The sequence below is a fragment of the Coffea arabica genome, chromosome 2e (assembly GCF_036785885.1).
Source record: "Coffea arabica cultivar ET-39 chromosome 2e, Coffea Arabica ET-39 HiFi, whole genome shotgun sequence".
Lineage (NCBI taxonomy): Eukaryota > Viridiplantae > Streptophyta > Magnoliopsida > Gentianales > Rubiaceae > Coffea > Coffea arabica.
In genome coordinates, this window is record NC_092313.1 from 71,259,063 (window position 1) to 71,273,240 (window position 14,178).

The 14,178-nt window shown below is 34.8% G+C and overlaps 2 protein-coding genes across 2 annotated transcripts; both read right to left on the bottom strand.

Annotated features, from left to right (window-relative positions):
- Nucleotides 1–944: 944 nt before the first annotated feature.
- LOC113732897 (bidirectional sugar transporter SWEET17-like) lies at nucleotides 945–6,414 on the bottom strand. Its single transcript, XM_027258932.2, has 6 exons — nucleotides 6,263–6,414; nucleotides 6,127–6,163; nucleotides 5,814–6,024; nucleotides 5,512–5,673; nucleotides 4,747–4,866; nucleotides 945–1,331 (listed from the first exon to the last, which is right to left on the bottom strand). The coding sequence occupies exons 1-6, from the start codon at nucleotides 6,294–6,296 to the stop codon at nucleotides 1,167–1,169; spliced, it is 729 nt and encodes a 242-aa protein (XP_027114733.1). The 5' UTR covers nucleotides 6,297–6,414; the 3' UTR covers nucleotides 945–1,166.
- A 3,567-nt stretch (nucleotides 6,415–9,981) lies between these two features.
- On the bottom strand, nucleotides 9,982–13,774 carry LOC113729673 (bidirectional sugar transporter SWEET16-like). The gene is made up of 6 exons (XM_027253927.2): nucleotides 13,641–13,774; nucleotides 13,512–13,548; nucleotides 13,104–13,314; nucleotides 12,254–12,415; nucleotides 11,446–11,565; nucleotides 9,982–10,422 (listed from the first exon to the last, which is right to left on the bottom strand). Exons 1-6 carry the CDS (start codon nucleotides 13,672–13,674, stop codon nucleotides 10,162–10,164), a joined length of 825 nt encoding a protein of 274 aa, XP_027109728.1. The 5' UTR covers nucleotides 13,675–13,774; the 3' UTR covers nucleotides 9,982–10,161.
- Between the last annotated feature and the right edge of the window lie 404 nt (nucleotides 13,775–14,178).

The following is a 14,178-nucleotide window of genomic DNA, read 5'->3' on the forward strand; positions in this document are numbered from 1 at the left end:
TTGTTATTTCTTATTAAACAACATGTGAAAAAATAGAAAAAAAAATAAGTAGAATTTTAAGTGATTCATAAATGGATAATTGGGCATATTCATACCGATTTATTAAATAGATATAAATGAGTTGAATCAATTATACGCATTACCCAATTATGACCCGTTCAAACCCGTCCGAATCATCCTTTTCGACACCTCTACCTATATCAATAGCTAATTATTGCGACTGACCTTGGGCTAACAAGCAAAATGGCTTGGGGATCATTTGCAGGCAAACGAGCCCAAAGACATTTTGAATTGCGTTTCATCAAGAAATTTGGTTTCGACTTTCGATTCGTTTACCAAACAGGCCCATAGCAAAACAAACCATGCATGCATGCAATCCTTGGCTTGGAATCGTGGCTCTGCTCAGGTAAGCCATGGTTTTTAAGGTCGGTTTTAACATCAATCCAGCAAGGTTACCGGTTCAATGGCAGTTCGACTACAGGTTTATCGGTTGTATAGGCGATTTATGTAATATAAAAATCAATTATTTGAATTATTAACAATAATATAATTCTTGACCTGGTAATTAAACCAGTGATTGAATGAACTGATTTTTTAAATTTTAATGATTGAACTGACAGATCACTGACTAGTCAACATATTGCTTCCTTATCTGGTTCAACTATTAACTTAGCCAGCTAAGTGACCGATCATCCGATTGACCGATTGAACCATTGAATTGGATTCGATTTAATAATTGAATTAAACCTCATCACATAATAAAAAAAGGCCAAAGAAAAAAAATCTACCAATTGTGATCCGATCTCGTCATTTCACTTCAAAAAGTGCTCACGTTTTGGCAAAATAAAAAATCTTTTAATTTTTTTTAATCTATTCCTCATCATGCCGAATCAATTAAATTTACACGAATTGATTTCAATACTATACCATGAAACAAAACAAAATTCAAAAGAAACACATGTACCTACATACCAACAGCAGTAAGCCAATACAGCGAAGTATCAACTACTTTTTTTTTTTCCCTCTTTTTGTTTTTGTTTAATTGTATAAATAAATAACTTTTACCAAAAAATAAAGAGAAAGGGCAAAAAATAAAATAAAAAAAGATGTAAATAGGAGTTGTGTCATGATTTATATGTATGTTGGATGCATGGTAATTACTCTCTCTATCCGTGGCTTGTGTGCCCCGAGGCCGAAGGTGGAAGAAGGGACTGTCTCTCCGATGCTTGCTCTAAATCGGCTGATGCAGAATAACTAGATTTTGCGTTCCTATAAATTGCATAGAGTACCAGCTGAACTGTGCCGAGGATGAAGCCAATGCCATTTGGAACCTACATCAAAAGCATCAGAAAGTTGCAAGCCATAATTTTCAAGTTAACCAAAGATGGAATGAATTCATTCTTGACCAAGTTGGAGTCTGATTCTAATTTTTATGTACTGCAGTTCTTATTTCACATTCGCATAAACCCAAATCATGCTTGCCTCTAATTCGTTTGCTCAAATTTTGAGGCCCCAAGAAAAAAGACTGGTGGCGGTGCAAATTGAGGCATATAAATGACATTCATTTGTGTTCCTATAAAAGAAAGATGGAGTACTATAAAACTTCGAATGACTTCAAAATGTTTATCCCTACAACTCACAAAACTCCATTGCTAATTTTGGTATGTGCTTTGAGTAATTACACTTACCACCCTTTATGGTACCGCAAATTAACTACAACCTTCTTCACATTTTGCTCAAGCAATCCTTAAACAAAATGACCAAAAAAAATGAAAACAAGGACAAATTAATTCCTTCCCTAATCCAGCTCTTTTCTTCAGCGCTCTTGAAAATAATAATGGCTAGAAGTTCTGTACGTAAAATAGTGAGGTAAAAGATCATGGTTCGAAAAGAAGATTTGAGATTGGATGACTTGCTTAAGGAGACAGCAAAAACGGTAATAGACTTGCTGCCCCAGCTATCAGGTGAGGAAGAGGCCTTAACAAATACGAGAGAAAATTGCTGAAGGCAATTGATGGCCACAATTTCATGCTAAATTACATGTTTTGGATGATCCAAAATCATGCATTTATTCTTGGAGCTAGCATAGGTTAACTATACTACCTACCCTCACGATTGATATAGTGATTTAATCAGCAGACTAACCGTTATACTAGTATCTCACAATTATTAGGCAGATGATATATTGACACAATTAAACTTTTTATCTCACGGTTAAAATAAAATGACTGCTCTGTCAACTTTTCGTGATATTTGATTTAGCACAACCAATAGCTCAATTATTAAGCTAGGCTTATAAGTTGTACCCACTATCACTTGTATATGTAGCTCCAAGAAGGTTGCTGACACTAATATCACCATCATCTGGCCAATACTTGACAAAGGAAAGAAGAGTAAAAATGTGGTAGAGAATTAGGGAGCTGTCCTCGTGTAGGGTAAGTGTGGCCTCCCTTACCAGCCATCATGAATAAACTTGACACCCTTTTGTCTCCACGAGGCAAAAATCAAAGTAGACCAGTGGAAGAAGACGGACATATAAAGTCTTAATCATGAGATACGGGCGATTTCGGGAACAGTTTATCATTGCCCACGACGTCATTTCACAGTCTAAAGTATCCCCTTGTAAAAACTTCATGGTAATTAGGATTAAGACAATAATATTATTGTTACTGCTATATATACCAATCAATCATCTTTGATAATTTCAGAATTTTGGTATTCTTACTTTCTGAATTTTAACTGACAAAATTCAATGGTGTCGGTGGTGCTCCTGCGCTAAACAGTTAAGGTAATTACTGTCTTGTATTGAGCTGGAGACCACAGATTGATACAAGACAATTTCAGCTAGGGTCAGATTGGGACTACCCATTACTATTGAGATTCTTGAAAATCATTCATAAATCGTGGGACACATAAAAAGTTGATGTTGATTCGTGGATTTTAGCTTTTACGCATCCAAGAAATGATTTAGAGTTACTAATGATAATAGAGTTAAACTTACCCAAAAAAAAAAAAAGGTAATAGTTGTTATTCATCATGTAGCAAGATATGGACTTGGGATGATTAGTGAAGTAGGTGGAAAGCATCCTGTGGCTGTCACGTTTTAACGCAGGCTAATTTGAACCACTTGTTCTCTATGATGTAATTGTTGCTTTAAGAAAAAAACGAATCCGAGAAAATATTTCCAGGTTATTTTGAGGAATTTGAAAATTACGTTAAAATGGAAATAAAATACAAATTTATACTAATCCCATCGACAATCCTCACAGTAGAATATGGACGCCCGAAACTTCAATTTTTGGGTGGATTTCTTTTCTAACCTGTGTATTATTCTGGGCCGGTTTGGATTCGTTAGTTTTTTGGCTAGTTTTTTTCTCAACAAGATGTTTAATTACACAATCCTCAAAAAATTACTTAAAGTTAATAACACACAAATTTTTTTTTCCTTTCCTCGCTTCTTCTTCCTCCCCACACCTCAGACTACCACCATCAAGGCCGGCGCGAGTGGGTGCTGCTTTTTTTTTTTCCTCTTTCTTTCTCCTCCCCTCCCCCCCTCTCCTCCCTCTTCTCCTTCCTCCTTCTCTCATATTCCCCCCCTCCCCCTCCCCCTCCTCCTAGGAGCAACCTCTTGGTGCAAATTTGCACTTGATCTAGTTGTGCAACTAGGGGGAGGGGGGTGATGGAGGAAAGAGGGGAGAAGGGGGGGGGGGGACGAGAAGAGGAGAGGAAAGAGGGAGGGAAGGGGAGAGACAAAGAGAGAAAGAGGAGAACAAAATGGAGTAGCCAGTGACGGTGATGGCGCTGGCGGTGGAGGTGGTGGCGGTAGCGGCTAGAGCAGTGGCAATAGTAAAATGGAAGGAGAAAAGAGGAAAGAAAAAGAGAAAAAGAAGAGAGAAAAAATAAAAAAAAAATTCAATTTCTGCACAGAAACTCTACTTCACAAGATTTTCTATAACTTTTATAATAAAGGACAATAAAATTTTATATAAATATCCAAAAAATTCACCATCCAAACGGGTTTTAGTTTTAGATGATACTGCAAAAGCAGTTTAGGTTAGAGACTTAGTTGCTTTTTTTTTTTTTTACTATTTTGACCCAATAAGTCACACATTAAAGTATTGGTATTGTGACGTCTTACTTTTTATTCCCGAATGCCAGTAGTATTTCCCATTTGCAACCTTTGTCCTCTACTCCTTCAAAATAATATGCACTTATTCCATATTTTTCTCATTATCACCCATTCTATCTCAAATTGAATGTCATGGTTTCGCATAGTACGATTGCTGAGATATGAAGAGTCAAAAGCAACAGTTGATAGAGTAGTTTAAAAAGCGAAGAAAAAAAATCATGTGGGGCTCAGTGTATTTCATAATTGATGTTGGAGGTGACGGTGACAGTGGAAAAAATCTGAGCACCTAACAGTTTTGATGTATCAAGTATTTGAGTCAACAGAGTTTTTTTTTTTAATACAAAAAAGCAAAATATGAGGTTAGGATGGATTAGAAGAAAAGAAAGACAAAGATTATTTTTTTATTATTATTATCATTATTATTTTGTAATACCCGTAGCTGGAAGATTGGTTGCGTTACGCTAGGCTTTTTGTCTTGCGTGACATTTAATAATGGTGTAAAAAAGAATGGTATAAGGAGCTCTTTATAGGAACATGCCAATTTGACAATTGGAAGTTCCTAATAAATAGGTGATCTTTTAGGAAATATGTTCAAGTGATAATGATTGAGAACTTACTCCCAGAAACCAGTCTTGCACAAGCACGGCATAGAAAGTCCAAATCCCTCCATTCAAGAACAGGAAAAATGAGAGCAGGAAAGGCATATACTCCACACTTTTTGTTGTCACCACAGTTTTCTGCATGGCCAAGAATATGCCTATTAATTATTTGTGTTATAAGCAAAGGTTTAATTCATGATACTCATCAATCCCTCCCATTGCGTAGGGTTGCCCAGGTGAGACTGGAAAGAAAACTCTACCAAATATATGATAGCAAAAGGAAGCTGAGATCATAAGAAATCTCAGATGGGACGCATGTGATGTCATTAGCTTGGATTTTTTAGCAAGCATCTTATTCTTAACTCTAATCCACAAGGTCTAAAGTACCTATGGTTTCAATATGTCCACCTTTTCCTCCAACCTAAAAGGCAATCCTGAGCTTACTAAATGTTGAATGGTAGAGTGAAGTAAATGGAAAATTAAATTTAACCGACAAAAAAAAAAGTGTCTAAAGACATAAGGAAAACGAGGTAAAATTGCTAAAATCCATCAAGCAACCCTAAATATTGCCAGTCCAAAGAGACCGGAGGAGTAATTGAAAATCTGGACAGCAAGAAACATGAAAACCCTAAAAATTGGTGAAATTTGGATTCTTGAAGTATTATATACATCTGAGTCATAAATTGCTTGGAATAAGTAAACCAAGAAGTCAGAACGACTTGACTCATGAAATGCTTGTATTTACTTTTTAACAGCTAATTAACATGGGAGAGACGATCTTACCATGGCTGCAAGAGGGGAGCCATACATGATGATGTTTAGGCCTGAAGACATGTAGCCTATTACATCGATCCTCGTATCTCCGGTCGTCAAGAATTGAGTGGCTAAAATGGCCGCCGCCAAAAATCCGACGTCCAAAGCACCGGCAAGTACGGCAGTCTTGCCCTGTTGATCAACATTGGTACATGAACTTGATGTCAGCAATGACTTGCTTATCATGCGAGTAAATCTTCATTTGGACCTCAAGAAAGATGATACATTTTGCAAAGATCAGGATGGGGAGGGGGCGGAGATGATTTACATACCTTCATTTTTGGAGGAGCAAAAATGAGGAACAAAGATACATAAATTATTTCAACGACCACACCAAAACCATTGACTGTTGCCACGAGATAACTTCCTGGCCTTGTAATTCCATAGTATGTCCATAATGATGAATTCAGCAGTGTACAAATGTAAGGAAGACTCTCAAAATCCTCAGTCGATTTACGCTTCACAATCCTCCAAAACGTCTTCCTGGAAATATTTTACAGCAATTTTCTCATTTGAGTACAGAATATATACATATCTAACCTTTCAATATTTGCTTTGATGAATCAGTCAGCATATTTCACTTACACCGGAGAAAGAAACATGAGCACTGAGATGATGTTTCCTGCAAAACAATGATCATAATTGATTGTAGTCAAAATTAAAACTGAAAAAGCGATGACGGAGAGAAAATAACTTGTGAATTGTTTAGACAAATGATTACCTATTATGCCAACGAATAAAATTAGTGTCTCCATGTTGAGCAAAACTCTGGCCTGCAAAAATGCTGTTGTGGCCCTTTAAGGGAAGAAATATGTTAGGGAGAAAGTTTGGTAAGTTTTCAACTTAAACAAACTAGAGAACGGATTTCATGTATGTCCTATTCAACAGTAATGGGATATTTCTATGTGAACAAGTTTGCAGGTGAACATGAACACATGACGTGGGCCTATATGTGCATCCCCGAATTTGACATGATGTTTGGAATTGCAAATATATAAAAAGAAATTGGAAAGCTTAAGTTCTAGTTCAAACTAAGTTTTACCAATTGTATACCGAATTATAGTTCATTAATGACTACAAGTAAGATTAAACAAAAATGCTGTACTTTGAATTACAAATATTTTCTAGGTAAATCCGGTCTTAGGCATTGTTTGATAATGCAGTTCAATACTTAAACTTAATATATTTAAATCTTAACATGTTCAAACGTGTTTGATAATTAAAAATAGAACATTTAAATTAATTAAGTAGGTTTGAATTGTGTAGGCAAAACTTATTTTAAAAAAATAATAAGTAATAAATTATTCACTTATCACTTAATGCAGAATGCACTCAAATGTTAGAATTTTATTATTTATAATTTAACGGATTTGGATTTCAAATTTTAGATTTTAAAATTTAAATTTCAAATTTATCAAATGCACCCTTGTGTATAAGTTTATACATTTTTGACAAAAAAAATTATCAGTTTATACAGGGCAATCATGACAATTTCATGTTCTATTAAAATGCTTTTACTTCACCAACCAAATATGGCACAAGAGGGCTCTCAATTCACATGGAGAAATCTTCTCTCAACTCCTTCAAAGAAGAGGTTTCAGTCTTCACAATGTCGTGCTTAAATCTTCTACATGATTTGCACTAAGTCATAACTACTTCCATCAGAAACAGGCATTTTTTTTATTTTACAAATCAATATTTAAAAAGAGGTGACATACTCACTTTACTTAAACTAAAAACAAAATCATAATTAAATTATCTGCTCGTATAGCGCACGTTAATAAAAAAACTAATACACATTTTAGCTTTTGGGGTTCATTGGCTGAATATAAATTTGCTTGTCGGCCAATGCTTAAAAAAATAGCTGGACAAACTATTCAACGTTCCCTGCTTTTTTTTAAGGAAAAATAATGCACCAACATTCAAAAAATAATGCAATGCTTAAAAAAGTAATAGCTCGACAAACCATTCAACATACCCTGCTTTTTTTTTAAAGGAAAAATAATGCACCAACATTCAAAAAGGAATATGAAAGGAAGAAAAAGCTGTTTTAAAGAAAATTTTTTGTAATTGCATCGTTATTTTTCAAAGAAAAATTTTTACGTCTTCTGTGAACATATTTTTCAGTTATCTTTTTATCTCATATATATCAAATCGTTATAATCTATTTTTTTATACAAACTTCTAAAAATAGCAATTCAAACGGAGCATAAATGATGATTAACATGATGATTGCAATAATTGAATCCAAGTATTGCTTCTGCTTGAGATTACTGAACAGAAGAGGGGACGATGAAAAAGACATCACATTTTAGCCTTCTCACGTGTTTTACATGCATTCTCGAACCAGGGACCAAGTCCAATTATCGTTAGGAAACACATCAGAAGTACTAATATTTTAAGATTGCGACATTAAATGTTTTTTGTTTTTACGCCCAGATTTTTTTTTTGGTTTGTGTGGTGTGTGTGTGTGTGTGTGTGTGTGTGGGGTTTTACGTGCAGATTAAGATGCCAAAGTAACATGAATCTTGTGGTTCTGAAATCTTACCATATGGTACGGCAAGTCAACTGTACAGTGGTCTACGCCCAGAAAATTCCTTGGCATCGCTTCTATGACTTGTGATAAGTTATTATACAGAGTAGTGACAACTAACAATAGATCTGGAGATAGCTTCGGGAAAAAAAAAATTTCTGGAGAATTAATACTTACTTTTCTATAAGATTATTTGTGATTTTGGCCATCATTAGGCAATTAGGCATCATCATATAGTTTAGCTGTCAAAGATTCCCAAGTATGATTCTCACATAGTTTTGCCTCTAATCTACTTGGCCTCTCAAAAAATGTTCCTTTTTTTTTTTTATGTTTTACGTAGTAGTTATTTACAAAATCTCTGCTTGGGAAAGTTTCCTGGGAATAGGAATTTTTTTTTTATACTCTCCCATCCCCTTCTCACTTCTAACTGCTAAGCACAAGATTTAAACTCTAAATTTAATAGTAACGAAGGCTCTAAAATCTCGTTTCTGGACAATGGCCGACCATAGAGATTGGAAATAGGAAGATTAACTAAGAATATTATAGGTGTAAAATGTATACTCACACAACTAAGAATGTCTCGAAATAAGTCAGAATATATAATTTTTCCTTTCAAGTTTTGGTGTGATTGATCTTCTTTCCTTGTCAAACTCCACGTACTTGTGAATATATTTAGTTTTGGTGGCACCCCTGTGACAGCTAGACCATTATAGACTTAAATAGTTTTCAAGATAAGCCTTGGATTTGGTTAGCACTCATGTCCATGAAGACGAGATTGTTCAAACTTCAAAGTGGATCGGACAGTGAAGTATTGAATTGATTGCAGCTCAGATCTAAGTAGCTTAGTGATGTCCAATGTTGAAGGTTACTAGGAATTATTGGACCAAAAAAACACTGTAGGAACAAAGGTCGAGATGAACAAGTGAAATCACATTAAAGAATCACAGAGGGATTGTGAAGTTAAATATATTAGAACTGAGGTCAAGTGAGATAAGAGATGTGAAATTAAGGTGTCCAATATAAGGAAAGGTATAAATACCACAATCTCGTAATGTTAATAGGGATAAGAAACGAAAGCTTGTTAATTGCTTGTAACCATTCTTGATCCTCTCCTAGATCCACTCTAGAGAGGTCTAAATGTTTCAAGAAATAAAGACTAGCAGCCAATCTATAACCACTTATCCAAGCACAAAAACATCCTAATTTATTACCAAGATCGAGATAGTCTAAAGCTGAGAGATTTCCTAATTGGGGGAGGAATTGTCCCATTGAAACCTACATAAGAAAGGTTGAGACATCTCAAAATTTTCAAGGATCCTATAAATGTTGGGATTCGAATTCCTGCAAAATAATTCGAGCTGAAATCCAAGTAATGCAAATGTTGCAGATTCGCTAATGAAGGACTTATCTGGCCTCCCAATCAAGTTTTACCATATATAGAGAAATAATTTTGCGTGTCCCCAAAGGTTAATCGACCATAATCAAAGGCGGCACTATTACGTAGATCAAGTTTCATCACATGTCAAATATTTCTGCTGTAGCCAACTCCTTTCCATGAACAACAATCTTCTCCAGTTCAGGATGCCAAACAATTTGATTCGTCAATTAGACATTTCTTAAACTCGAAGAGAGCTTTTCGCTCGCTTTCAAAGCAATTTACATTTGAATATACTCTTGCGTGGAAACCAAGATCAATCCAATCTGCCAAAAAAACAAACCCTTCTTTACATACTTCAAAATAGATGTTTTTCTCCATACTTTATATCTTATAACCCTTCTTCGAGTTATGATTTTTATTTTGACAGCTTTTTTTTTGGCAAATTTATTTTGACCACTTAGTGTTTCCTACTTCAAATAATTCAACAATAATCGGGACATGACTTTGCAAAAGATATCCACACACAAAATTAAAGAAGTTATACTATCTTCAAAGCTTTAGATTACACATGTCAGAGTAAATTCCCATTTACAAAAAGCAAAGGTGCCCGAACCATTTTAAACTTTTGTGCCAAGAAAAATTGTTCAAAACAGATAGCACAGCTGATTTGTTTTAACAACACAAATTGAAAAATCCCATTATTGAACGATCAAAGATTTTCTTTGACACCAAGTTCAAGATCTTTGCTTCCAGTGGAGCCAAATGCATCTTGATTTAATGAAACTGTCTTCATCTTTTCGTTGTTATCAAAATCCTCCATCTGCATCACGCCTTTGACGGGCTGGGCCGATCCTCCTCCTCCTTCTTCTTCTTCCACGGCATCCTTAGATTTTGACGGAGACTTGTTTTTGTAAATGACGAAAAGAAGCAGCTGGGCCGAACCCAATATAAATCCAATTCCATTTGACACCTGATGAACAAAAGAATTTAAATGGAGGAGTAAGCCCAGTGAAAAATAAAAGAAACTTTTTCTGAATCTTCACTCTTGGGTTGATATACGGGAAAATTGTTTAAAACGTCCATCAAATTTCATTAAATGAATTTTTTTTATTTTTTAATTTTAAAATAGTAACTTTACATCTATTATAAATTTAAGTTAGCAAAATTTGATTCCAAACTACATTTCCGATCATTTGTTATCCTGAATTCATCACGTGATTCACACGAATGTTAGATCCCACTTGTAATTAAATAAATTAACTGATTTATATTCATTTTTGTTCCTAAAGAAGTAAGATTTGACTTGATTCATATTCATTTGTGCTCTTAAAAATGTTGAATCAGATCTTTTTTTACCTAAAAAAATGACCAGATATAGGTCATGTGGTAAATTTGAATTAAAGAATGATTGAAAACCTAAGTTGACACCAAATTTTACTTATTTAAAATTATAAGGGATGTAAAGTTATTATTTTTAAAAATAAAGAATGTAAAATTTTATTTTATAAAATTTGGAGACATTTTAAACAATTTCTCTACCTATATGAACATATTTAGGGTTCTATTTCATAACCTAATTCAGAACTTAAACTTAATAAATTCATATCTTAACATGTTCAAATGCGTTTGATAACCAAAAATTGAATATCTTAATTAAATAAGTAGCACTAAATTTCCTAGACAAAACTTGCTGCAAAAATAAGTGATATCAACTATAAACTATAAAAAAATTTTCCTTTGTATTGTTATTTTCGTGTATTTTTTCCTCAGCCTACGTTTACTCAACTATATTTTATATTGAGCAATAGGTATCCAATGCATAGGTTAGTTCATTGTTTATTTGTTCATTTGTAACGGGAAAAACGAGAAAACAATTAACTTAAAAAAAAAGAAGGCATTAGAAAGACTTATTTGTTTATTTGTTAATTTTTAATCAGAAAAGGAGAAAAACATTAATTCAAAATAAAGAAAAAAGGGCAATAGAAAGACTTACTCCAAGATAGATATCCTTTACAAGCACAGCATAAGCAGCCCAGACACCCCCGTTGAGGAATTGAAAGAAAGACAGAAAAAATGGCATGTACTCCACACTTTTCATCTTGATCACAGTTCTCTGCCAGAAGAACAAATGGCTTCACGATTACAAATACAGAATTCTCGCTATGGTTCTCCTTAGGCTAATAAAGCAAAACTGCATGTGTTATACAAATAATAATGAAAGCAGTAAAGGGGTGTATTTTCCCTAGTGATTTTTTCTTAAAAAAAAATTTTTAGTCGAAGGTGATACTCCAATCCTTATAAGGGAGAAGGAGAGAAAAGAATATTCTTACCAGTTAGATTGGGTTTTGAAAACGGTTTTTTTTTCCTTTAATTCCCCCCCCCCCCTTTTTTTTGCCAGCAACGATACATTGTATAACCTACTCTATCCTAATTTAGGGAGAGGGGGAATCTAAAAAAGATTGTGTTAGGGGCTAGTGGGTATACAGATCCAACTAGACCAAGCGAGTGTTATGACATTACCTTTAGATTTTTTTTTTTGCTGCAGGTGAGGGTTCAGCCCAAGGAGGGACCTAAGTCCCTCCCTGGTGGCCATTGAGCTAAGCTCAGAGGTTTTTAATTCCCCTTATTTATCAACCAGAACCTTAGCTCAGCGGTTTTTAATTCCCTTTATTTATCAACCAGAATTATCAAACCTAAAAAGGGCATTTACATAGGTTGTAGCTTTTATCGAGTTATAGAAAATTGAACTAGAAGAAAGTGAGAACGGGGCAGGAAAGAACCAAAGGACAGGGTGAGCATACCATGACAGAAAGAGGGGATGCATACATTCCAATAGTCATTCCTGTGCATAGAAGTCCGACCGCTGTTAGCCTTAGGCTTCCATGGAGTGCCAGAAGCGTTACAGCAACAACCACTCCAAAGAAACCAACGTCCACTATTGCCACCAGCTTCAAAGACTTAACCTGATCAACAAGATCATTACTTATGGGCACTTCCTTCATAAATGATAAAACCAAGGTAACAAATTTTCTCAATGCATGTCTAAACGTCTTTTACTTGTCACGTTGACCAAATGGTAACCTAGATGCTTATTTTCGGTTTATAATAATTGAGCACTTAGATTGCATTTTACTCTTACCTAATGATACATAATGATGCATGTAACAGTCTAATTCATGTCCATATAAACTGATGTTTGATTAGTTATGCAAGTCAAGTTAAATAGTTTGAATTTAAGGAAATTGAACCAAAGTGTTATTCGAAGGAGTACTAAACCGGAAAATTCGTTTTCGTGCAGCCATTCCGCCAAACCTCTTTGGTCCAACAAGCACATACAAAGTTATATGAATCTAATGTTATCTTGCCAACGCATGTTAGCTTGTTACGTATTCGAATTTTACTATATAAATAAAAATTGCATTAATGGGTCATATGTAAATGCCTCTACAAGTAACATATGGTCTCATGGTTTGGCCTGATCCGTAGTAATGATCAGAGATCGTAGTAATGATCAGAGATGAAACAATCCAAACTTTTTTACCATCCAAAAAGAAAAGAACTATAAAATCCAACAAATTTGACCGCCAACCGGCAATCAGAAGAGTTTTTATTGACACGAAAAATTTTAACATGGAGATTCTGAGGAGTCACCTTTACATCCTTGGGAGCATAAATGAGAAACAGGGTAACGTAGATTATGTGTAAGATAGCTCCGGCGCCATTAACGGTGAGCACAAGCAATCCTCCTGGCTTCAGTATCCCATAAAATGACCACAAACTCGTACTCAATAATGTGGTTATGTAGGGTACTCCTTTGAAATCCTCTATTGATTTCTTCTTAACGATCCGCCTGAAGGTTTTTCTGAAAACAAATATTAGGCATGTCATTATTCATCAAGTCAATTAGCAATTCTGAATAGAATAGAGCAAAGTTTGTAACAGTATTCTGATTACAAGAAACTTAAAATAATTGCAAACATGGAGGAAACATTTTTTTTTTTATAAGAAAAGTCCAACAAAAACAAAAATAATTTTTTGAGAAGACAAGTCTACACTTACACCGGGGAGAGAAACATGAGTATAGAGATGACATTACCTGCAAAAGTACAATTAAAACTTATGATTTTCTATAAGTAAATTGCATGCCACAAAATATGAAACTTGAAGGTTGAAAAATTAGAAGCATACCAATAATACCAAGTATGACACTAAAGCTAGCCATGAAACTAATTGATCAAGGAGATTGTCTTAGAGTAGCAATGAAGAGGGCTGAGGTGAGATTATAGCAAGTGGAGGAGGAATACAATTTATAAAAAAACTGATGGTTCTGGTGGTAGAATGCTTAAGTAAGTTGGTTCTTCCTCCCAGATTTCAATGATTCTGGATGAATATCACCATCCAATTTCTTGCCACGTTTCAATTTTTTGTAGTTTTGCAATTATCTTGAAAATGTCATCTCACCACCATCTTTTTTTGGAGACGACTAGATCTATTAGGGTTTTTTTGTTTGTTTTTTTTTCCTGAATTGTTGGGTGGACATGTCACAAGGAGTCACAGGCCTTTGTGCCTAGGGATGCAAACGAATCGGCTTGCGAGCGGCTAGATTCAAGCTCGACTCGAGCTGGTCGAGCCAGAGTCGAGCTCGAGCTCAAAACGTTAAGCTCGTTAGCTCGCGAGCCGGCTCGCGAGCTCGAGTATATATATATTTATTATTTTTATTTTTATT

Excerpts from the sequence above, each read along its gene's own strand:
- LOC113732897 (XM_027258932.2), bottom strand. The coding sequence starts at position 6,296 with ATGGAGACACTAATTTTATTCGTTGGCATAATAG. Across the intron at positions 6,164-6,262 it reads TTTATTCGTTGGCATAATAG|GAAACATCATCTCAGTGCTC; the intron begins GTAATCATTTGT and ends ATTGTTTTGCAG. Across the intron at positions 5,674-5,813 it reads TTGCTCCTCCAAAAATGAAG|GGCAAGACTGCCGTACTTGC; the intron begins GTATGTAAATCA and ends GTTGATCAACAG.
- LOC113729673 (XM_027253927.2), bottom strand. The coding sequence starts at position 13,674 with ATGGCTAGCTTTAGTGTCATACTTGGTATTATTG. Across the intron at positions 13,549-13,640 it reads TGTCATACTTGGTATTATTG|GTAATGTCATCTCTATACTC; the intron begins GTATGCTTCTAA and ends GTACTTTTGCAG. Across the intron at positions 13,315-13,511 it reads CTCATGTTTCTCTCCCCGGT|AAAAACCTTCAGGCGGATCG; the intron begins GTAAGTGTAGAC and ends ATTTGTTTTCAG.